Source organism: Manis javanica, chromosome 7 (genome assembly GCF_040802235.1).
Source record: "Manis javanica isolate MJ-LG chromosome 7, MJ_LKY, whole genome shotgun sequence".
NCBI classification, from domain to species: domain Eukaryota; kingdom Metazoa; phylum Chordata; class Mammalia; order Pholidota; family Manidae; genus Manis; species Manis javanica.
In genome coordinates this window covers 80,288,213-80,314,571 of record NC_133162.1, presented here as the reverse complement: position 1 = coordinate 80,314,571, position 26,359 = coordinate 80,288,213, and the positions used below count along the sequence as shown (strand labels likewise).

The 26,359-nt window shown below is 43.4% G+C and overlaps 1 protein-coding gene across 7 annotated transcripts in view; it reads right to left on the bottom strand.

The window, feature by feature from the left end:
• The window catches only part of VSTM4 (V-set and transmembrane domain containing 4), a 120,880-nt gene that overhangs the window by 55,577 nt on the left and 38,944 nt on the right, over nt 1–26,359 (bottom strand). For 5 of the 7 annotated variants that reach the window (XM_073241216.1, XM_073241217.1, XM_036999424.2 and 2 more), the window contains one exon: nt 19,372–19,405. In XM_073241216.1, the coding sequence (XP_073097317.1) occupies nt 19,372–19,405 (34 nt within the window). Of the gene's footprint in view, nt 1–9; nt 13,977–19,371; nt 19,406–26,359 lie in introns of all 7 variants that reach the window. The other 2 variants (XR_012133294.1, XR_012133295.1) reach the window with 1 other exon arrangement.

Genomic DNA, 26,359 nt, shown 5'->3' with positions numbered 1-26,359 from the left:
CCTGTGTACCTGCATAAGGTAAGGTTATCTTATAGCTGGACAGGGATTGCTTTATCCTTATCTCCAGGGATGTCTGGAGGTCTGGTACTGACCCTCCGCTAAGATAAGGACAATGAGATGAGCTAGTTAGTGATTTATAATGAGCTGTTTATAGTTCAAAAATCTCTGTGAAGACCTAGGGCCAATTTGTTGGCATTGTTTATGGGTGTATAGCTTGATGGTTTACACCTAGTGTCATCAGTTACACAGTCTGGCTTGGCTATGACACCAGAAGGCTATCAAGATACCATTGGAAACTTCAGCTTGAGCTCTCCTAAAACCAAGATTCCTTGCACATATCTTTGTGGTTCACAGTCCAAAAACAGAGCACCTCCTGTGCAGGCAAGAGGACCCTGGAGCACAGTATCTGGATGTCACTAGGTACCCCAGGATTACTCACATGTTCTCCTGCTCTGCCTTCACCTTTAGTAAAGGGTAACTGAGCTCACCCTGAGCAGTGCTGTGAGCCTTCTCAGTGTTCTGGTCCCATGTGGTCACTGAGGTATCGCGTTCTTTCTGTGGGTTAGCTATGATAACTCAAAGTGATGTTACTGATACAACTTACATTACAGGGCAGCAAGCCAAGACTTAGAGATGCTCAGTAACTTGCTCTAAGTGACACTGTTAATAAGCAGTGAACACAAAAGTTGCAAACAGAGGCTGTCCTGACAAGGATGCTGTTCTCGATGCTACCTGTGGGATGGAGTCCATACACTTTCTTGATTGGCCATTGACTCTAATTTAAATGCATCCCACCAGCTCCAGCAATCCAGAGTAAGCACCTCTTAGAATCTCATCTTCAGGCAATGTTCCAGCCAGGAAGGTACAGTTAACAAAAGGGACTATCACCCTACTATACAAAGAATTTCTAGAAATCCATAAGAATATGACCAACCGCCTAATAACCAATATGAATGAAGGTGATAAATAGTTTTCACTCCAGGGGAAAGGCTCTTCCCTGTGAAAATGGGCTAAAGCCCTTTATGAAAGGAAGCCAAGTTAAAAAAAAACCAGTGTGCTTCCTTCTTCCACATCAGAATGGCACTAATCAAATTCAAGGCAAAACAGTCTTTTGGCAGAGGTGTGGGGAATCGGGCACTCTGAAGTATTGCTGGCATGAGTATAAACCCTTCCTGATGGAGAAAAACTCGGCAGTCAGAATAACTGGGGCTATAAAAATCATAGAGGCTATACTCTGACCTGGCAATTTCACTTCCAGGGATTTATTCTGTAGGTATCCTTGCATGTGCATGAAATATATGTATAAGATTAATCATTACACTGCTGTTGGTAATAGCAACAGATTAGAAAGAATCCAACTGTCCATCAGCAGCAGACTGATTAAGGAAATTAATGTGGCTCCACAAATCCACACATGGCTATAAAAAGGAGTGGAGAAGCTTTTTATGTACTGATAAGAAAAGATATATTGTTAAGTGAAAAAGTTCGGTATTGGATAATGTATAAAATGTGCCACTTTTTAATATACAAATAAAGGAAAATAAGAATATATATTAGTATTTGTGTATATATACATAAAGAAACTCTGAAAGTATTCATAATAATTTAAAATAGTGGGTCCTTGGAATTAGGGGTGCTGAGGAACTAAATAGATGGAAGACTGGACAGAGAATTATCACATAGATTTTTTAATTAATCACTTAACTTTTAAATTTTAATTATCAAACTACATGATTGTGTCTTTGAAAAACAGCAAATTAAACATGAATAAATACCTACATATATTTTTTAAAAAGAAAATAGACTAGTCTAACATAGTCCTAGAATTCTAAAAATAAACAAAGACTAAATCACACATCGTGGGAGATATTCCAAGAATAGCTCTCACTCAGATTCCCCCAGGATGGCTATTTTTTACTGGGAACAGAAACCCTAACTGGCCATAGCTTTAGAGTATAAGGTCAACAGTATAAACTCACAAATAGCCAAAAGGAATGTGTGTTTACAAAACTCTGACTGCTAAGAGAAAGCAAGGGATCAGAAACCCTCAGAATTGTTTAAACACGCAACCACATGTATAGCTTCATTTCACAGCTTTTTAGATTCTAGAAATGTTTTCTTCTTTACATTATAAATTAATGTATGTTCATGTTTTAAAATGGTCGTTACAGGCATAGAAACAAACGAAAATAAGTCTATCACAACCAAAACACAACCTTTTCATTTTCAGGCTTTTTACTCCTCCTTGTTTTATTCTTTAATAGACTTTACTTTTAGGAAAGTTTTAGAGTCACAGCAAAATTGAGCAAAAGGTACAGAGATTTTTCAGACACCACTACCTCCCCACATGCACAGCCTCCCCCATTATCCATACTCCCCACCAGGGTGATATATTTGCTATTAACTGATGAGACTGCATTGACACATCATTATCACCCAAAGTCCATGGTTTATGTTAGGGTTCACTTTTGGCCTTGTACATTCTATGAGTTTGGACAGATATATTATATATCCATCATCAGTATCTATAGTATCATACAGAATAGTTTAACAGCCATAAAAGTCCTCTGTCCTCCATCTGTTTGTCCCTCCCTCCCCCTAACCCATGGCAACCACTGATCTTTTAACTATCTCTATATTTTTGCCTTTCCAGAATGTCATGCAGTACACAGCCCTTTCAGATGAGCTTCTTTCACTTGGTAACATGCACTTAAGATTTCTCCATGGAGGAGGTGCTCAAGATGGTGGTGTGAGTAGGGTGGTGGAAATCTCCTTCCAAAACCACATACATTTTTGAAAGTACAACAAATACAACTATTCCTAAAAGAGAGACCAGAAGATACAGTACAACAGCCAGGCTGCATCTACATCTGCAAGAACTCAGCATCTCACAAAGAGGGTAAGATACAAAGCCATGATCCAGTGGGACCTGAGCACTCCCCCTATCCCAGCTCACTGGCAGGAGGAAAAGAATCAGAGTGGGGAGGGAGAGGAAGCACAGGACTGCTAAATAACGAGCCCAGTAATCTGCACCAGGAGCACAGACACACATCACATGATGTACTGGATATTAGAGAAACGGGAAAGTAAAATCCAAGACAGAGACTGTGAGTGGGTCCCCACAGCTGGCTCCCCTGGGACAAAAGAAAAGCGGGTGCTTTTTTAAAAGTCTTAAAGGGAAAAGGGCTTAACAGATGGACAAAATCGTCCCGGCACACTCAACCCAGCAGACTGGGAATCCTAAGGAACTTCAGGTACCCTAACCCTAACCCCCTGGGTGGCAAGGCAGCTCTGAAGTCCCTCATGGTGATAAGCAGCCTGCCATTCATTCCCACTGGCCAGCACTGCAAGCAAACTGGCTGACCCGCCACTGCCGCAGACCAGCCAGGGAGCAGCCCTGCCCACAGCAACCACACAGAGTCATCTCCCAGTGTGCAGCTAACTGGGACAGACCCAGAGGCTACTGCCAGCATGCAGCTTCCTGGCACAGGCAGAGGAAGCTGGCGCATGGTCCAGAAGGCACAAAGGGGCACCATTCTCACAGGAGAATACACACAGCAGGTCTGCAACCCCTGCATTGCCCTGGGCTATCTCGAGGGCCACCCTGCACACAGCAGCTCAGGGTGTTAACCCAGTGACTGCTCCCTGTGTGCAGGTAACTGGCACAGGCAGTGGAGAAGGACAAAGTGACCATCAAGCAGGAAGGGACTTTGTTCTCCGAGCAGACACATGCGCCACTTGCCGGCAATCACTTCTATCACCATTAAAACGCAGAAGAATCTGGTCCAGTTAAAAATTACTCAAACAACCCCAGAGAGAGGGCCTGGCGAGATAGATACAACCAATCTTCCTGAAAAAGAATTCAAAATAAAAGTCATAACCATGCTAATGGACCTGCAGAGAAATATTCAAGAGCTAAGGGATGAAGTCCAGAGGGAGATAACAGAAATGAAACAATCAATAGAAGGGCTTAAGAGCAGACTGGATGAGGTGTAAGAGACTGTTAATGTAATAGAAATTAGAGAACAGGAATACAGAGAAGCTGAGGCAGAGAGAGATAAAAAGATCTCTACAAATGAAAGAATATTAAGAAACTATGTGACAAATCCAAATGGAATAATATTCACATCATAGGGGTACAAGAAGAAGAGAGAGAAAAGGGGATACAAAGTGTCTTTGAAGAAATAATTGCTGAAAACTTCCCCAAGCTGGGGAAGGAAATAGTCTCTAAGACCATGGAAGCCCACAGATCTCCCAACACAAGGGACCCAAGGAGGACAACACCAAGACATACAATAATCAAAATGGCACAGATCAAAGACAAGGACAGGGTTTTAAAGGCAGCCAGAGAGAGAAAAATGATCACCTACAAAGGAAAACCCATCAGACTATCATCAGACTTCAGAACAGAAACTTTACAGGCCAGAAGAGAATTGCATGGTATATTTAATGCAATGAAACAGAAGGGCCTTGGACCAAGAATACTGTATCCAGCATGATTATCACTTAAATTTGAAGGAGGGATTAAACAATTTCCAGATAAGCAAAAGTTGAGGGAGTTTGCCTCCCACAAACCACCTCTACAGGATATTTTAAAGGGACTATTCTAAATGGAAGTACTCCTAAGGCTAAATAGATGCCACCAGAGAAAATAAAATCACAGCAAAGAAAGCAGACCAACCAAATACTAACTAAAGGCAAAAAATAATATCAACTATCCACAAAAGCAGCCAAAGGAAACACAAAAGAGTACAGAATAAAACACCTAACATAGAAAGAGTGGAGGAGGAAGAATAAGAAGGGAGAGAAATAATCATCAGACTGTGTTTATAATAGCATAATAAGTGAGTTAAAATTAGATGGTTAGATAGTAACAAAGCTACCCTTGAACATTTAGTAACCATGAATCCAAAGCCTGCAATAGCAATAAGTACATATCTATTGATAATCACCCTAAACATAAAAGGACTGAAGGCACCAATCAAAAGACACAGAGTAACAGAATGGATAAAAAAGCAAGACCCATCTATATGCTGCTTACAAGAGACTCACCTCAAACCCAAAGACATACACAGACTAAAAGTGAAGGGATGGAAAAGATATTTCATGCAAACAATAGGGAGAAAAAAGCAGGTGTTGTAGTACTTGTATCAGACAAAATAGACTTCAAAACAAAGAAAGTAACAAAAGATAAAGAAGGACATTACATAATGTTAAAGGGGTCAGTCCAACAAGAGGATATAACCATAATAAATATCTATGCACCCAACACAGGAGTACCTACATATGTGAAAGAAATACTAATAGAATTAAAGGGGGAAATAGAATGCAATGCATTCACTTTAGGAGACTTCAACACACCACCCACTCCAAAGGACAGATCCACCAGACAGAAAATAAGTAAGGACACAGAGACACTGAACAACACACTAGAACAGATGGACCTCATAGACATCTACAGAACTCTACACGCAAAAGCAGCAGGATACACATTCTTCTCAAGTGCACATGGAACATTTTCCAGAATAGACCACATACTAGGCCACAAAAAGAGCCTCAGTAAATTAAAAAAGATTGAAATTCTACCAACCAACTTCTCAGACCACAAGGTATAAAACTAGAAGTAAATTGTACAAAGAAAGCAAAAAGGCTCACAAACACATGGAGGCTTAACAATATGCTTCTAAATAATTAATGGCTCAATGACCAAATTAAAATAGAGATCAAGCAATATATGGAAACAAATGACAACAACAACACAAAGCCCCAACTTCTGTGGGACACAGTGAAGGCAGTTCTAAGAGGAAAGTATATAGCAACCCAGGCATATTTAAAGAAGGAAGAACAATCCCAAATGAATAATCTAAAGTCACAATTATTGATACTGGAAAAAGAAGAACAAATGAGGCCCAAAGTCAGCAGAAGGAGGGACATAATAAAGATCACAGAAGAAATAAATAATACTGATAAGAATAAAACAATAGAAAAAAATCAATGAAACCAAGAGCTGGTTCTTTGAGAAAATAAACAAAACAGATACACCCCTAGCTAGATCCCCTCACCTCAACAGAAAAAAGCAAATAATCCAATTAAAAAATGGGCAGAGGATCTGAACAGACACTTCTCCAAAGAAGAAATTCAGATGGCCGTTAGGCACATGAAAAGATGCTCCACATCACTAATCATCAGAGAAATGCAAATTAAAACCATAATGAGATATCACCTCACACCAGTAAGGATCGCCATCATCAAAAAGACAAACAACAACAAATGTTGGCGAGGTTGTGGACAAAGGGGAACTCTCCTACACTGCTGGTGGGAATGTAAACTAGTTCAACCATTGTGGAAAGCAGTATGGAGGTTCCTCAAAAAACTCAAAATGGAAATACCATTTGACCCAGGAATTCCACTTCTAGGAATTTACCCTAAGAATGCAGCAGCCCAGTCTGAAAAAGATATATATGCATCCCTATGTTTATAGCAGCACTAGCCAAGAAATGGAAGCAACTTAAGTGTCCATCAGTAGATGAATGGATGAAGAAGATGTGGTACATATACACAATGGAATATGATTCAGCCATAAGAAGAAAACAAATCCTACCATTTGCAACAACGTGGATGGAGCTAGAGGGTATTATGCCCAGTGAAATAAGCCAAGCAAAGACAACTATCAAATGATTTCACTCATTTGTGGAGTATAAGAACAAAGAAAAAACTGAAGGAACAGAAGAGCAGACTCACAGAACCCAAAAATGGACTAACATTACCAAAGGGAAAGGGACTGGGGAGGATGGGTGAGAAGAGGGGGATAAGGGGGAAAAAGGGGTATTATGATTAGCACGTATAATATAGGACGGGGGGCATGGGGAAGGCAGTACAACACAGAGAAGACAAGTAGTGATTTTATAGCATCTTACTATGCTAATAGACAGTGACTGTAATGGGGTATGTGGTGGGGACTTGATAATGCGGGGAGTCTAGTAACCATAATGTTGCTTATGTAATTGTAGATTAATGATACCAAAAAAAAAAAGATTTCTCTATGTATTTTCATGGCTTAGCTGCTCATTTCTTTTCAGCACTGAGTAACATTCTATTGTGTGGATACACCAGTCTATTTACCTGTTCACCTGCTGAAGAACATCTTAACTGCTTCCAAGTTCTGTCAATTAAGAATAAAGTTGCCATGCAGGTTTTGGACAGTTCAACTCTTCCTTGGTTTTTATATGTTGTTTTTTTATCATACCACATTATAATTTTTCACCCTTCTTCTTTATCTACATTTTCCATATTGTTACATCCTTATATGCTCCCAGTGAGAAGATATGACACATTTTTCTCAGCCATTTCCTGACATCTAAACATCTGTTTCCCAGTTTGATATATAAATAACATTGCTATACTTGTATTTATGTATAATGGTTTCCATTCTAAGCCTTTTTTTTAGGTTGGATTCTTAGAGCTGGAACTACAAGTTCACAGAGGAGGACCATTTTAAATGCTATTTAATACCCACTGTCAAAATGATTTCCAAATGGAACTACTTTATAGCCACTTGGTCAATGTATAAGGGTATTTATATTTCCATCCTCTTTACCACCAGGTTTACCAGCTTAAAAAATTATTCATTTAATGAGGAAAGGTTTTCCTTGCATTTCTCTGATTGCTAGTGAGAATGACCATTGCCCATGTTTGTCCAATTGTGTTTCCTCATCTATAAGTGATGCATCAACACTGGATGTTATTTATTAGGATCTTGGTTTTTCTTACAGATTTGCATGCATCTTTCATGTCAGTTTGCATGTTTTTTGCAAACATTTCCTCCAATTCCCTTTGAATTTTGGCTCTTTCAAAAAATGTACAGTGATTTGTTTCTTTTTGCTAAAATCATTCTATGCTTTCTCTTTGTCTATTGCCTCTGGCCTGGATCTTCCTCCCCAGCTGCACCTCACACCCTGCAGAATCAAATAATATTTCCCCTTCCTCTTTTCTTTTCTTGGATTTAATCCTTTAATACAAAATGAAAGTTTGGAGACATCATTTGTATAAACTTATGCCACCATGCCCAGGGCTTTTAGTAAACTGAAAAAGATCTGCTTTGTCATCACTGTTTTCCTTCAAAACAGTCATACTGCACTAAATTTAGTTCTAATTTGTACTTCAACAATGAGAAGTTATATACGAGTCACCACAATGACATATGATAGATGATTTTTCTCTCAGAATCGTATGCCTTCCATTGAGCCAGCAGGATTGGGAGGAATTTTCAGCTAAGAAAGTCTACTTTATGATTCAATTTCAAGGGAGTTATTCTACATCCTGGGTTGGAACAGGACTGTATTTTGTCTTTGACACAAGGGAGCAAGTGTTGTTGGAGCCAGTCAAACCAAGAAAAAGAGAAAATAGGTTGGAAACTCCATCTAACTTAGAGAGATGAGTGATTGGAGAGAAGTGCTCTTTGTGGGGAACAGGGCCATCTCTGGCTCCACAAGGGGGGGCGGGCAGGAGGTGCATGTGGAGCCTTGTTGTGATGTGCACAAGGTTCCTGCCTGGGCACCTCTCACAGGCGTCTCTACCCCACAGAGGCTGGGTACCTCTGTTCAGTGACACATGGTGGCTGGATCTAGTGAAGGGCACTGGACAAAGGGCAGAAAGTCTGCACTAAAGCTGGTTCCACTCTGACTAGAGAGGCGGCCCTGAGCAAGTCACTCACTTCCATAGGCCTCATCTCTCAACCTATAAAATGTGGAGATGCACCCTTGCTCTCTATCTCAGAGGGTTGCCATGAGGGCCAGGTGAAAGAGCTCAGCCTAAAGTAGATGGGGTATGAAATGACTGCATAGCACAGAGCCTGATCTCTGGTGTGTGGGTGCAGTGGGGGACATTCAAGGTGCTGCCAGGAAGAACAGTGTTGCCACTTGGCTATTCGTGGTTCTGTGCCTTGACCACGAGGTGGGGACTACAGGTTTCAACTTAAACCTTGATCAGAACATCTTTCTGTCCAAGTCAGCACAGCATGCCCTCCCATTGCCACAGATGTAGCAGTGCTGTGCAAGCACCAGCAGAGGACAGAGCAGGCAGGCAAGGAGCAGGGAGAGGCTGCACCCCTAAGCAGTGGATGGCCACCCTAGGACACCAGGTAAAGCAGGCAATTTGCTAGGTATTAAATAAATTGTACATATTTTGCAGAAAGTCTAGAGTTAATAGGGGCTATGTCTGTCTCTGTCCTATGCAAGGCATTGTGAAAAGTGCTTGATATCCATAATGTCCAGCATGAGAAAATGAAGAAAATGAGAAAACTTCCACATGAGAAAATGAAGCCTCAGAGAGGTCTGAGCAGGCGATGTGGGATCTGATCCAGGTCGACCTGCCTCCTTGGCCCTGGAACAAGGACTCTGGACCTAGTCCAGACAACAGAGAACAAGAAAACTAAGACAGGAAGACGGTAAATCAAGCCAGATCCATAATGAGTGCTCTGGGCTTAAACCAACTCCCTAAAGAGAAGGTACTAGCAAGCAATATCAGCATTCCGCTGCATTTTAAGTCTCCCAAATCTGGCCGGTTATAGCAGCTCAAAGACCTGCCCTGGTAGAGGGGCTGACCTGAGTGCTGGGGTCTTGGACGTGGAGGCTATGGCCAGTATCCAAGATCAACGGCCACCCTAGCCTGGGATTGGGCAGAGGAGGAGGGGGGCATGTTCCTGCTCCTGGAAATGTCTGGAATAAGTGATGTCAGCTTCCAAAATGGAGGTGGGTCTGGGTGCGCTGGTCACATGGAAGTTCTGTGCCTCTACTTCTACTCTACAGCTAAGATCATCTGAAATAAATAAAACCGCATAAACTGAGCTGATCCCACCAAAGAAAAAATCATCACTAAGAATCAGAGATCCAGCCACATCTTGCTTTCATAACCAGGCAGGAGGCCAAAGCACGCTCATACTGAAGCACAGCACCTGTGGCATAATGAGCCCTCAGCCCTCCATCATTAGCCACCCTAATACCTGTGTCTCCCTGGTATGTACTAGAGGAGCAGCTAACCATTCACAGCAAGGGGCTTCCACACATGCAACCTCCATGCCCCAGACACTGGGCTCCCTCGGTCCAGGGCAATCTTTGTGCCTTAACATATGAACTATGCAACAAAACGCTTAGATCTATTTAATCTTATTTCCTGTTGAATGAAGAATCTTGTTTCCTTGTCCCTGGGCACAAAGCTGCTGCAAAGGGATGTGTTGACACCTGAGCTGGGATGGCTCAAGATGCCACGTGTTGCTTCTTAGACAAAAGAACCTGACCCAGAATCCTTCGTAAGTGGGGCTGAGGAAGATATGCTGGCTCTGGTCCTGCCACCCCCTTGCAGGTCTTCTTCCTGGAGCCAACTCCTCCCAAGCCCTTCTTGCTCCACACAGTCTGAAAGTCATTCTTTCCGTTGATCCATTTTACCTTCAGAAATGTCCATATGCTTCCCTTCTTACTGCCCACGTATCTCAGTTTGGGTGTATCTCAGTAAAGAAGGGGGAAAAAATGCAATACACCCCCAACACCATGTTGGCTGCCACTGATAAAGGCCAGTGACTCGCGCAAAGAGGGCAAATTTCCTGATATCTCACTCCAGGTTTTGGAGCCTACCCCATGGGCTTCCCCTGCCACTGGAATACCCAAGGTTAATTGGTACCACATGCCAGCAGCTGGCTTAAAGTTGTAGAACTTCACTTTCAAGATGTATCAATGGTGCCACCAACTCACAGTAACTCCCTTGAAAGGACTCTTTTCCATAAATGGGTAGTGCCTGTCAAGCACGTAGAACTGGGTCTGGTATGTAATGAGCATATTGGGTGTCACCTATTATCTTACCAGGATTATTATCATCATAATTATGGAATCTTCTCTCAGAGTCCTTGAACAGAGACAAGCATGGCAGAGTTCTCTACTACCTGAGCTAGAGCCTGTGCACCTAGAAAAGACCTGGAGACGCTGGGGGTTACAAAGCAGTATTTACTGCTGCTTCCACCCTGTGGCCTTTTGCATGGGTATTCTGAACAGCACCACAACAAAAGCTGCTCCTTGGAGGTGGGTGCCAAGGCACCTTCCTGTCCACAGACTCCTGTGGCCTTTTATCATCAATGGTTTACATCCAGAGAAATTCTGCTGGGGCCTCATTGTCAGAGCTCCTCCTTTGCAGTCTCTGCCAGCTTTGCCAAGTGTGCACAGAGCCTTTGCCAGGCTAGCCGTCTTGTTTGCGGTTTAAAACCTCTGGATGCCAACTGGTAAGATCAGGATAGGCTTCATTCATATTCAGTGTTTCCACGCAGGGTCCTGGTCTTAGGTCGTAAGAATAATGACAGGGAGAGGTCACTGGGGTTAACTGGCCGGCACCCCGTGGCCTCCACAGGATTGAGGGCACCTGGTTGGGTGGGATTGACCCCACCCCTGCTCAGCACAGTCTTATCCTCTGGCCACTGCACTCAGTTCAGCCTGGCACACGAACAGTGAGGTGGCATTGAGTTTGCTCGTTAGGAAGAGTGACAATTCCTGCATAAGCCAGGAGGGAATGTATCTATCGCGGCATTTCTCTTCCTGAGGGAGCTGAGAACACCTCAGTGGAGGTGGCACTGTCAGAGGAGGACTGGGAACAGAAGCCACCACCCCAATGACCCTGCATCCCCTGGATCATTGAGGCCCACCCACTGCAGCATCCTCAGGTGAGCTGGCCAAGTCCCTTCCTGGGTAAGACCATCAAAGCTGGCTTTTCTGTCACCTGGAATCAAAAGGTTCATAAATAGTACAGAGGGCTGGTTATTTATTAATAGGTGGCAGTTTTATTCCTGTTCTTCTCCTGGGAAGAATAGTTTGTACCCTGCAGGGCTTTGATGAGGCTTAGAAATAAATCCCATAAAGTGGCCTGCTGCAGAGGTGACGAGCGCACCCTGATCAGTGATGAGCATCAGTCCACTGTCACTGTGCTCACAGAGTCACTCCGACACCATGAGTGACAGGGGCAAAGGTGAACGTGTGCCCACACTGTGGAGACTGAAACGTTCCCAGAGAAGCTGAATAACCAGCCTGAGGTCACCAAACTGCAAGGTGGCGCTGCTCAAACTGGCACCAAATCCAGGTGCAATTCAGGCTGGCCTCTGCCAGGGCTATGGAAGAGGCATAGACTTACTGAGCCTGAGCTCTGGGGTGAGAGGAAGCTGGCTCTTCGAGGATGCCAGGACACAGGAGGGAGGCCAGGAGGCACACGCCACTGCCTGCTGTCCCTGCCCTCTGCCACCTTGCTGCTCCAGTGAAGGTGGATGGGGGAAGGCATTCAGCACAAACCAAAGCAAACACGGTAGGCCATCTGCAAATCAAAGCCTCTGACCAGAGCCCACTGCACTTTGCAAAGCTGTGAGAGGCAGAGCAGCAACTGCTAGCCTCAGCATCTGAAGCCACACCCTCCCCACCTCTCCTTCCACTGTCCTGACTTTTCTGCTGCATCTACTCCTTGTTCATCTGTGTGAATGCCAACCTTGAAATATGCACAATCAGACCCAAGCTTCCCAATGAGCCTGGGCAGCGGGTTAGCCCTGGAGCCAGGCGGCCTGGGCTGTGTCCCTCACTGTTCCACCACTTGCTGGCAAGGTGGCCTTACTGTCATCCACACTCTTGGTATCAGTGCATCTGTACAATGAGATAATCACAGCTCCCACGCATGGGTTGTGATGCAGAGGGAAGAAGTTGGTGTGTGTCGATGCTTACTTAGCACTGAGCCCAGGAGGTGGCATTTAATAAAAGTGTGGCTTGGTTATTGTTAATATGACAATTGCCATCCCTTGGCATGTGGCCCCACCACTCTCCCCTGCCTCTCCTCCCTGCTGCTCTGCCCTGAATCTCTAAGCTCCTCACTCCCATAGACCAAGTTGTTCCAGCCCCCAGGACTTTCACTCACTGAGCTGCTCTTCTCCCTCTTCTGTGTGGGGGCCTCACCCAACCCTCCTCTCCTGGAACACTCTTACTCCTCCTGCAAGACTTGGCCCGAATCTCACCTCCGGGGAGCCTCCCTCACCACCCACAGAACACTGAGGTGGTGTGAGGAGCGCCTCCACTGGGTGCCCAGGACAGCTCTGTGGGTATCCCATGGGGGCTGCCACAGTTTGGCTTCTCTGGGCCCCACACTGGACACGGACCTCAACGGCTCCTACAAGCAGTCCTCTATAGAAGAATCACTCTTAAGTTTTGACTATGTAACAACAGAACCATGTGCACAGAGCTCATCATTTACCAGGTACTGTTAGAAACACTTTATACAGACCTCTCATCTAATTCTCCCAACAACACTATGTGCTAGGGCTTTCACTGTCCCCACTTTATCAGAGAGGTTGAAAAACTAGCCAAGAGCACACAGCAATCAGTGGCCGAGCCCAAACTTGGACCAAAGAAGCCTGGCCCCGGAACCTTTAACCTTCACGGCAGAGTTCCTTTTACAGAGGGAATAAATGTGTTGCCACACTAATACTCAATATTACAAACATGGAGCAAGTAGTGACATGTCTAAGTCTGATCCTCTTTGAAATCTATTTCTGCCTTCATTCTGAGATCCTGAACAAACCAGTTATTAATTAAATCCCATACTTTGATAGTTGGGGTATGTTTAGAAATCTCTGACAGTTCAAGAAAGACTGAAACATGTTTTAAACTAAACTCTCACACCACAATAAAGCTGAGCCAGTAATTTATCCAACATATAAATAGTCTGTGCCCCTGTTTATCCATTAGAAAATGTACACCAGGAAACACAAAGAAAGCCTGCACAACTTCAGTTTGAACTGCAACTGGCTCATGAGGTAACAAAATGTCCACTTTAATTTCTCCCATTTGCAAATACTTATCTCAAACCCATAAGAAGAGGTCAAGCAAAATGTCAGGAAATGTACTGGCTGAGAATTGCCTTTACTGTGCCTCTTCCATCCTCTTGACAACATTCTTGAACTTGACCTACAAGAAGGAAGGCATCTGAATCCACTGAGGAAGTGTCATGGTGGGGGAACACTTGACAATTCTATGCAATTAGCAGCATTTCATTTTAAATTTGATTTTCCAGGACCTTTTGGAGCAGTTTCTACTTAGCGGTTGAAGTGCGATCAGGGCTGTCTTCCCTGGGGAGGCCACATTTAAATCTTGCAAACCTTGAGATGCTCACTCAGGCCTGGCTCTCTGCTCTGGGGGGAGCATTTTGCCATGGGAAAGAGACAGTCTCCCAAGCCCAAAGATCAGGGCACCTCTCCCAGGAGAGGGCAACTTCTGACTTCAGGGATGATGACACAAATTCAAGATGAGACTTGTTTTCTTTCTGTCTGAACTTCTCTCAGTAAATCATGGAACTCCCCAGAGTCTCCAGGTTCTGCCCCCATCACTTGGCAAGGCCCCTCTGTCAGTGACCACAGCCTGAGTGCCAGCATGTGGCCTCTTCCAAAGGTCCCTCCCCTGCCTGAGGGTTTCCATTCCTGGCACCTCTCCCTGGACCTGTACTCTCTGCCCATTCTCCCTAAGGAGGAAGTGGTCAGAGAACAGAGAATGGCATTTGTCCCAATCATAGCTGAAGACTTCAGGGGCCAAGCCACCCACCGCCATGGCAGCGATGATGGAGCTGGGATCTGGGGGCCCACTGATGGCACTGTCTGGGCTGCAGAGGCAAGAGCACAATTCAGGCCAAAGCCAGTTTAAAGGCAAGGACTGACCAGTCCACTAGCGAGGCATCGTGGAGGGGAATCTGGGCAGCACTGTCAAATCAGTATGATGTTCTAATCAGGAAGATTAATGCAAGTTGGCAGGGTGCCCACTACCAGGTGTTTTTTTTTTTAGAGGGCATCTCTCATATTTATTGATCAAATGGTTGTTAACAATAAAATTCGTATAGGGGAGTCAATGCTCAATGCACAATCATTAATCCACCCCAAGCCTAATTCTCGTCAGTCTCCAATCTTCTGAAGCATAACGAACAAGTTCTTACATGGTGAACAAATTCTTACATAGTGAATAAGTTCTTACATGGTGAACAGTGCAAGGGCAGTCATCACAGAAACTTTCGGTTTTGATCAAGCATTATGAACTATAAACAATCAGGTCAGATATGAATATTCGTTTGATTTTTATACTTGATTTATATGTGGATCCCACATTTCTCCCTTTACTATTATTATTATTTTTTTTAAATAAAATGCTGAAGTGGTAGGTAGATGCAAGATAAAGGTAGAAAACATAGTTTAGTGTTGTAAGAGAGCAAATGTAGATGATCAGGTGTGTGCCTGTAGACTATGTGTTCATCCAAGCTAGACAAGGGCAATAAAACATTCACGGATGCAGAAGATTTCTCTCAAAACAGAGGGGTTGAGGTTCTAAGCCTCACCTCTGTTGATCCCCAATTTCTCTCCTGATGGCCCCCCTGCAACTGTGCCTATCTTAGGTTGTTCCTCCCTTGAGGAATCTTACCCGTCTCTGGCTAACCAGTCATCTTCCGGGGCCATACAGGGAAATGTAAAGTTGGTAAGTGAGAGAGAAGCCATATTGTTTGAAAAGGTTAGCTTTTTACTTCTTTGCAGATTTATGCCCTGTGGCTTCTATGCCCAGCATTTGTCCCACTACCAGGTTTGTGGGGAGGTCTGACCCCTGCAGTGTGCTGGTGTGCAGGGGAGGAGGGGCAGGCTTTCCAGAGGCATATCTGTGGGCCAGCCCAACATGAGACATGTCCACAGGGAGACTCAACTCAGGCACCCAACCAGTCCCACTGACAGCACCAGCTGGTAGAGGGGACAGCATTTGACTCTGTGGTCATTCCTGGACTCTGGTAGGTATCCCAGAACTGGGAGAAACCAAACTCTAATGCCCACCAGGCTGGGATGATGTCCTCACAAGCCTCAGTCAACTCAGAATGGGGGCAAGTGAAGGAGAAGACCTGGGAGAGGAAGGAATTGGGGCCCCAATGCCTGGCACTGCTCATTAACAGGCCAGGGGCCAGACACTAGATCACAGCATGTAACTCCAAGGAACTGGCAGGGTAGCCCCTCCATGGCAGCTGAGCAGTCTGAGATGCCAGTACTTGGGGAACTTGTGCTTTAAAAAAGAAATAAATGGCTTTATTGAGGCATAATTTATTCACCATGAAATTCACTGAGCATAAATCTACAATTTGATATTTTTCAGATTTATAAAGTTGTGCAACTATCACTACAATACAGCTTTAGAATTATTCCTATGCCCCCAAAAGTTCCCTTTGCCACTTACAGTTATCCCTACTCCAACCCTCTGCCCTAAGCAACTACCGACCTACTTTTTGTTTTTTTTTTTGAGAGGGCATCTCTCATATTTATTGATCAAATGGTTAACAGTTAACAACAATAAAATTCTGTACAGGGGACTCAATGCACAATCAATTCACCCCAAGCCTAATTCTCATCAGTCTCCGATCTTCTGAAGCACAATGAACAAGTTCTTACATGGTGAACAAATTCTTACATAGTGAATAAGTTCTTACATGGTGCACAGTACAAGGGCAGTCATCACAGAAACTTTCAGTTTTGATCACGATTATGAACTATAAACAATCAGGTCAAATATGAATATTCGTTTGATTTTTATACTTGATTTATATGTGAATCCCACATTTCTCCCTTATTATTATTATTATTATTTTTTTTTTAATAAAATGCTGAAGTGGTAGGTAGATACAAGATAAAGGTAGAAAACATAGTTTAGTGCTGTAAGAAAGCAAATGTAGATGATCAGGTGTGTGCCTATAGGCTAAGTATTAATCCAAGCTAGACAAGGGCAACAAATACTGACCTACTTTTTGTCTCTCTAAATTTACCTTTTCTGGACATTTCAAGTAAATGGAATTCAAATAAATGTACACTTTCCCCATTTTCTCCCAGTGGTCTCCTAAGAATCAGCTTTTTGTTTCATTGGTTTTCTTTACTGTTTTGTTGTTTTCAATTTCATCAGTTTCTGCTTTGACCTTTATTATTTTCTTCCTTCTATTTGCTTTGGGTTTATTTTGCTTGTTTCCTAGTTTCCTGAAGTGAGGCTTCAGATTGTTGATTTGAGGCCTTTTCTCATTTCTAATTTATAGCATTTAATGCTATAAATTTCCCTGTCAGCTTTAGCTGCATCCCACTTATTTGTTATGTTTATTCTCAGTTTTGGTCAATTCTATGTATTTTTTATTTCCTTTCAGACTTTCTTTTTGACCTATGAGTTGTTTAATTCCAAATGTTTAGAGATTTTCCTACTGTTGTTTTGTTTTTTATTTCATTGTGGTCAGAGAACATATTTTGTATGGTTTGTGTTAAATCTGTTAAGGTTTGTTTTAAAGCCCAGGATTTGGTCTACAATAGACCATCTCTTATGGCAAATGTTCAACGGAGGCTGGAAAAAAATGTGTTGTGCTGTTGATGGTTGGAGTGTTTGATGTGTATCAGTTGGTCCTGTTGGTTGATTGTATTGTTTAGATATTCTGAATATCCTTGCTGATTTTCTGTCTATCAGTTCTATCCGTTGCTTATTGGGGGGGGGGCGTCAGTTTCCCACTATAATTGTGGATTTATCCATTTCTTCTTTCAGTTCTTTCAGTTTTTACTTTTTGCACTTTGTGGTACTGCTGTTTGATATACACGCATTCAGGATATTTATCTTCCTGGTGGATTGATCCTTTTATCATTTTTTGATGTCCCTCTTTGTATCTAGTAAGTTTCTTTGCTTTATCATATATCAGTATACCCACTCCTGATTTATTGTTGTATTATTTGTATGGTATATCTTTTTCCATCCTTTAATTTCAACCTACCTATGTCATTGTACTTGATATGAGTCCTTGTAAGAAATATAGAGTTGGGTCATATTTTTTCTTAATCCACTCTGTCAACCACTGCCATTTGATTGATGAATTTAAACCATTTACATTTAATATAAAGAGTACATTAGCAATTAACTCTGCCATTTTGTTGTTTGTTTCCTGTAGTTCTCATTCCTCTGTTTCTTTATGTTAGTTGAAAATATTTTGGGATTCTATCTTTATTTTTCCATACAGTTTTGAGTGTAATTTTTTCATAGTTACTTTAATGGTTGCTTTGAGCATTACTATATCTATCTGTCTATCTATCATATATATACACATGTGTGTGTGTGTGTGTGTGTGTGTGTGTGTGTGTATTATTACCACAGTCTACTGGCACCAACACTATCACTGGAATGAAGTATAGAAACCCCACTTCTATTTAGGTCACCTTACCTTCCCTACTTTTAAATATTATAATGATCTTCTTGAATATCAGATGGTTCTATAATTTTTATTTCAATTACAAATATTATTTTTAAAATTCATGAGGAAAAGAATAGTGTACTTATGTACCCATACTTCTTTCTACTGTTCCTTCTTCCTTCCTAATGCACCAAGATTTTTTCTTCTATTTCCAGAATTCTTTTTATTCATTCTTTTAAAGTAGTCCTGGATGTAACAAATTCTTTTAGTTTCCTTTCATTTGAGAATGTCTTTATTTCCTCTTTATTCCTATAGGGTAGTTTTGCTGGATATAGAATTTGTGGTTGACAGTTCTTTCAATATTTGAAAAATGCACCATTTATTTCTGACCTCTATGGATTCTCCAGAAAAATTTACTCACTCAAATTTGTGTGGTCCTGTAGGTAATACACTGTTTCTTTTTGGTTGCTTTTAAGCTCTTTCTTTATCTTTGGCTTTCATAACTTTCTTCTTAGCACTTCCTAGAGTTCGGCTTTGGTTATCTCTTGTGTTGTTTCCAGTGTTTATAGTTGTACTTAGCAGGGAAGAACAGGGAGAAATTGACCTATGCCATCTTGTCTAGACCAGAAGCCTCAAATGTTTAAATACTATGAATTTGCAATATCTACTAGGATACTATGTTATCTGTGAGGTTGTGTCCTACCACCTAAAAGGCTAGAATCTTAGCACATATTTAACTAATGGATACATTTGGCAGAGTGGGGCCTAGGACAAGCAGACATTAGTAAAAGGGGATTATGTGTGTTTGTGGTCAGAAGGCATCAACGAGGTTCAGTTTAGCTGCCAGTCCCTTACTAAATTGGGGAGCAATTCTCCAGGTAGAGGTGCCAAACCTCCTCTACCATGAATGTTGAGCCAGCATGAGCCACAGGTTCTCTGGACCCTCTGGGGGTGATATCCAGAGCATGGAATCTGAGAACATGCAAATGCATGCAGAACACACACTTTTAGGCCAGTTTATAGACTAATATGCAGACCTTTAGGTATAGAAACAAATTTAATCAATTTCTTGATGATATCAAAAGAAAGTAAAATAGCAAAGAGTCTCATTTGAAAGAAGGAAAAAAATATTCCTACCTGTTCTGAGGGCATTTCACCAAATAATGTCTCACTGTGAAGGGAAAAAGAAATAGAGATGGTAAACAAGTGATACTTCAGATATATGTACTCCAGGAATTACCAGAAAATACAGGTACACAGGTATTGCTCAGATGTTGGTACAAGCTAGCTCTCAGGACTCCCATACTTCTCTTTGGATGAGTACAACAGAGCCATACCAAGGACACCATAGTGACTTGATATTGTTCCACACTTGGACTGATCTAGTCATGAAGCCATATATCCCAGACTTCTGGTTACATAATCCAAAACATTCTTTTCTTTTTGCTAAGCCAGGTTGAATTGGGTTCTAACTTGAAGGGTCCTGGAGTAATAGAGTCACCCAACTTAGCAGCTTTACCTTAGTCATGAGAAAGCCTTCTGGGGTCACCCTGTCTTTCTTAGATTCTCCTCTCTGTAAAATGGGTTTCCATTCTCTGATGAAAGTTCTGACAGGACTAAGAGGAGGTCCTTAGAAAAATAGTCTTAGAACAAGACATCCTCCACAGGAGGTCTCCTTGAGAAAAAACAGATTCTAGTTGCAGAGTAAAAGTAAGAATACCTAGGTAGTTATCTTAACAAGTGTCCAGCCTAAATTTACAGCTGCATTCACCTCAAACAGAAGTAAAGCTGAAATGGCCACCGGGCCCTGGGTTTGTATGGCAGATTGTTAGACTGCTGGCTCCAACGAATCACACCTCCCTGTATCTACCACACCCTTGTGTAATAACCCTCTCCACACTGACTCTAGACTTGGCCACAAGATGTGCTTTGGCCAATGAAACATTAGCCAATACATCATAAGCAGTGGCATAAAAGGCCCTCATGCTCTAAAGTTTGTGTTCTCTCTCTCTCTTGTTGCAGGCTACCACATGAAGAAGCCTGACTAGCTTACTGGAAGATGAGACCACATGGAACAGACACAAATCATCCCAGCTGAAGCTCCAAAATAGCCAAGCCTCAGCTGATCCACCAGCAGACTGCAGCTGCATGAGTGACTCCAGCTGAGACAAGAACTGCTCACTGAGCCAAGCCCAAACTGCTGACCTGCAGAATTGTGAGCAAATAAAATAGTTGTTTTAAGCTACTGTATTTGGAGTGATCTGTCATCCAGGTGACCAAGGCAGGTTCCAAACCAGGATGATAGAATCTCAGTTTTAGGAAGGGCTTTTTAGGTTTATCTGGTCCAACCCCATAAACCCTTGGTGCACTCCATTTGCTGAGCACCTACTAAGTGCTGGATAATTTATAGATGCAACATAGTATTTTATTAAACACTTCATGTGTTCCTGACACAATTTGAGCTTATTATATAGATCGACCATCTTTAGTCTGGGGTTTGCATGTCCCTGGACACTCTTAGGAAGGACAGTTTTAAGGAAATCAGTTCCTAGACACTTAATTTCCATGGTATTCTTTCCTAAGAATTCATTCTCCTGGAACATGCCTGAGGTCTTGCTGACTCCTTTGGCCCATCACTGTCATCCAACCCTTTCTATTTCATGAAAATCAGGCATACCTCTCCCCCATCCTGACTTCTACTATGGAGACCTCTCCCAGGGGTAAACACCACTGAACACCAAACAAGAAATGACTTGAAATACTGGTGCCAGTGTTGAGAAAGCAAATGAGTAATGACTGGGCAACTTAATCTTTCACTAGGGGGCAAGTTTCCAATATTTTGCTTTCAACAGAGATTGAATAGTGCCCTAATCCAGTTGTCAGCTGGTAGAGTATTAAAAATCATTTTCCATGATAGATCATTATATGATTCGACATACAATTTGGAAGCAGTTAAAGCACTGACTGGTATAAGAAAAGTTCATCCATTCCTGCCTCTTTTTATATTGAATGAGGCATTTCAGAACTAACATCTATTAAAAAAATAGGAATATAATTGATGCTGAATTCTACCCCTAAGCAATTCACAGAAGGCTATATAAAGAAAAAATAAAATCTATTTCAATAAAAATGCATTTCCAATAAAATTTTGCTTCTTATAACTATTAATTATTTATCTAAATTTATTTTATATGTGGTTTTGATTAAGTTTGTACTCATTTTCCAAGTCTCACTAATTATGTAATATTGATAACCCAATCCAGAAAAAAAAAATGTAACACCTGGAGACTTATGGAATAAAAAATTCACCAATTCTTAATTTAAATTTCTATACAGAGATTATTTTATAGAGAAGTATACTAGGTGATCAATAAAGGACTTTCAAACAAAAAATGTATTAAAGTAAAGGGTAAAATTTAGTGTGAAAAAAGGATTAAAGATAGATGTTCAAAGAGAAAAAGGGACAATATAAAACTTCTAACAACTATACAACTGATCATCAAGAGAGGTAGTTGTTAAATTCACAACATTTAGATGTACAGGAGAGATTTAACCATTTCATATTAAGGTGTAAATATTTGTGATGCTCTGGAAATTACATCCTTTGCAATAATTTAGATTTACAATGTAAAAGCTCACATGAACAAAAAACATTTAAGGGTGCATAGTTTTAAAAATGATTTTAGGAGCTTTGCAAGCAAAAAATATTCAAAGACCACAACTTTGTACTCTAATCTTCACAATAACCTTGTCATTATACCTATTTACTATTGAAGGACACTAAGCACAGAGAGGTTAGCCAGCTTGCCCAAAGTCACACAGCTAGTGCTATGGACTGATCTGTACCCCTCCAAAATTCCTATATTGAAACTCAAAATCCAGGACTGTAGAACATGACTATATATGGAGATGGGGCCTTTAAAGAGGGGATTAAGTTAAAATGAGGTCATTAGGGTAGGCGCTGATCCATGACTGGTATCCTTATATACAGAGATGATTAGGAAATAGGCACACACAGAGGAAGACCACATGAGGACACAGGCAGAAGACAGCCACTGAGAAGCTCTGCTATGATGGCCCAAGCAAACTAACACAACTGGAAAGGGGCAAAATTGGGCAGCCTGACTCCACAGCCCTCTCGAAATGACTCCACACCATTCTCAACACCAAGCACTGACCTGTGCCTTAGCTGGGGGGTACTCCAGAAACAGAATCTGTAAGACAAGAGTTCAAGTGCAAAGAGTTTATGTGGGAGGGGATCCTAGGAAACCCATTGGAGAGCAGGGAAGTGAGGATAGGAAAGAAGGAGGCCAGTCAATGGTGGTCGTGGAGCCAGGCTCCACCATGGGCCACAGGGCCTGGTGCCCAGCACACTTGATCCAGAGGCTTCTGGCTCCAAGGCCAGGCAACCATCCTGCACAGAAATGAAAACTCTGGACACAGATTTTAAAATGGTCAACTTAGGACCCTTAGGACTTTGAAGACACTAAAAGGAAGGACTGTTTCTCTCACCTCTCCTGATAGGAAGATGCCTCAGAGTACTGTAGGCTGAGGCTGCAGGCCATGCTTTCTCTGCCTCTGCAGCTAGGGCCACACTGCTCCCAGCCCCCACTTCATGGCCAAACCTCCCAGATGACACATCCAGACGAAAGGCTTTGTCACTCCCACGTGCGCCTGTCCCTGTCACCACTACCACCCCTAGACTGGTGATTTGGATGGAGGCAGCCATGCCCCCGATCCCATCAGGCCCTGTAGCAGTGTTGGGGTCTCCTAGATGCAGCTGACCTCCCCCTTTCTCCCGCCAACTTGCTGCACTCCCTTCAGATGTTGCGAAGTCCTCGAGGTAGGACCTGTGGGTATTTCTGCTCTTTGCCGAGTTTTCCGTGCTTGTAACTGAGCACTGTGGCAACCCCTACACAAGGCCCCATGCATCTGCAGAATGAAGGAGCACAGTGCTCTGAAATCATGCTGGATTTCAGCTTTAGTATGAAGAAAGGAATGTGAAATATCTCGTTCAGAATCTTCATATTGATACTTGAAATGGTATTTCAGATAAGTTGGGTTAAATAAAACAGATTAAAATTAATTTCACCTGTTTCTCTTTAACTTTTTAATGTAACTACTAACAAAGGTCTAATGACACATGTGGCTTGCATAGTATTTCTACTCTGGACAGAGCGCAGGGGGCTCCTTCTGCCCTGGCTGCTGGGATGGCTGATTCGACATGGTTGCCATGACTACCATGGGAGATGTGCCCTGGAAAGGCCAACCACATGTGAGAGAAAGTGCCCGCTGGGGCAGTCCACGCCCAGGGTTGTCGGCCACAAGGCACCAGGGAAAGCATCCCCAGCTACCCTGTGATTTAAGAGGAACTCATGTCCCATTTTACAGTGAGGACACTGGGGACTCAGGACATTTGAGGCCTGAAAAGACCTGTTTTGTAAGTAAAGGAGCTTGAATCCTAGTTATGGGTTCAGTGTTCTTTTCACTAGGCTACTGGGGAGTCTTTCAGGCACCTTCCTACCCAGGTAAGATGGGCTGTCTTCTGATGGCGAGAGTGGGCCCACGAGAGCCAGCTGAGCCTTCCCACACACTCTGAGGGCCAAGCCTGTGTCTTGGAAGTGTTTGGACAGGACAGCTCCCGCTGGAGTTTGTCTGAGTGTCTTTGATGCCAGGCCGGTGAGCCCTTCATCCTCCCCAAGCCCGTGGGGTCACCCACTGCTCTTTCTCTACAGACACCCCATTCTATGTTTTGCAGCCTCCTCCCTATACTGACTGTGGCTGTGAGTGGGACACAGCCCCCAGCTCCCTCCTTGTACCTATGTGAGAAAAGATTGCAGGCCTTTTGAGGGTATTACCAAGGAGAAGCAGTGGGGAGCAAGCTTGTGGCAGGAGGGGTAGGAGCCTAGCAAGTCTTAGGAGGCACTGGTTCCAGTGCTAGGGTTTTAGCATATTGGCTGCAAGCTAAACTGAGCTGTTGCAAACATTGAAGAGCAGAAACACAGGGGCAAGGCCCCTCCCCTCCCTGGCTGGCTCTAGTGTGCTTGCAGAACTATCCTTTTAAAAACTCAGACATGGAAGGTCAGGGGATTGTCAGGGCCTCTCAAAGCAAAAAGTCTGGGCTGATTTCCAAAGAAGCAAAGCCTTAGGAAACCAATGTGCTTGAGGGACACTAGAATAACCCATGGCTCTGTCCTGGCCACCAGAATTGGTGTTTTCTAGGGTGACTCAAAGCTACTAGAGGCCGTGGGATGAAGTTCCAGGCACCCTGGCACCAATATAGAGCAGGGTTGAAAGATTCACAGCTTAGGAGGGAAGTGGAAAGCTAGTAAAACATTGGTGCAATCAACTGCAGCTTACATAAGCAGTGAGCACCCCAGGAAAACAAGGTCATGTGGGGCAGCAGGAAGCTGAAAGAAGGGGACTGCCCCTCTGGCTCCAGGCTTCTGGGATGGGCTTTGTTTACCTAGAGGGCCCACCAGGGATCATACCAGGAGTGGGGATGGCTACTCTGATGTCTCTGCAGACAGATCTTGCTAAGGGAGGGCTCACCACGTGTGTGTGAGCAGCCTGCAAACATGGACGTCCAGGTGGGGCTGGCTTTCCTACATGTGGCCATGAAGCAGAAAGCCCAACAAAAACACACTTGCACAGAAAACCCAGAAATCATCAATTTAACAAGGGGACCTGGGCCTGATTTGATTTTTGTGGGTACAGGTAGTAGATCTTACCTATGAGTTTCATTTCAAAATAATAATGGAATCATTTCAAAATAGTGGTTGGAAAGAGGAGTGCTGCGTAGGCCAGAGTTAAGAATTGGCATTGAGGCCTTGCTACTCAGAGTGTGACCTCACACACAAATGTAGCTTGCAGACCCTCAGGCCTGCCCAGATGCAATGACTCAGAATCTGCACCTGAGCAGGCTCCCACTGCTCTGCTTCTGAAGCTATGCTACTTCAAGGCCCTGGGGTCCAGGTGAGGGGTGACAATGGCCTGCCATGCACAGACCTCTCTCCTTGACCCTCCTTGACCCTACAGTTTGGCTGGGAGGTACCTGGCTCATAGGGCCACATGGGGCAAAATGTGCCCCACCAGGGCTGTAGGCAGCAGTTACACCGTATCAAAACCAAACTCCCGAGATGCTACAGGAGCTATGGATGCTATATGGGAAGCACCTCAGCACAGCTGCCATCACAGACTGGAGGAAAATCCCCTGGCCAGGCAAACCCCAGATGCTGAGGTTTCCTTAACAGAAACATGGGAGGCTTGGGCTCTGCCACACCCTTGCTGCAGGACTTCATCAAGCTCCTCAGCTGTGTTCTCTTTCAAATGGGAGCCGTAAGGGTTCTCATTCCAGACTGGTAGGGAGGATCATGTGAGAATGTGGAGATGCCCAGGAGGTCTGGCCCAGAGCAGGTGCTCAGGCAAAGCTCTCGACAGCTCAGCAGGACTTTAGGATGCTGTGCACAGGTGCACACGGGGCCACCTAGAGGCCAATGTGATCTGATCTCAGTGGCTCTGTGTAAGGCTTGGTGCCTGTGTCCTGGTCTGTCTGTGTTGGTCTTGGAGGAGAAGGATGTCTCCTGAACTAACCACCTTGCTTTGTTTCCCTGACCCTACCTAAGGGCTAACAGGGCCTGTAGTTCAGGAGAGAATTCCCTATCATGCCCCTGAACCCAGGCAGAGATGCCTTTGGAGCAAAACAGGCTTGGAAACTGCCTATGTGGCTTCCAAAGTCCAACAGCTGGGAGTAAAGGAGCTGGGAAACAAACCCATTTGTCCACCATTTGTTGAGTGACTGTCATAAGCCAGATTCCAAGGAGGAGAATGGATAAGCTGTATGGTCCCTGCCATACACACTGTCCTCTTGAAGGGAGGCAAATACATTTGCACATGTGCATTGAGCTCATAAAAGTAGTCAAGTGTTTGGAACAGGAGAAAAGCCCAGGCACTGTTGATGAGATGGGCAGTTGCCATGGAAGAAGGCTCTGACAGCACAGCACAGAGACGCATGCAGAGCATGGTGGGAAGGACACGGGCTGTGGAGGAGAAAGATACGGCTACAGCCCTCGCTCTGTCTCTGGTGTCAGGCATCTCTGCGCACCCCTCTGGACCCCAGTCCACC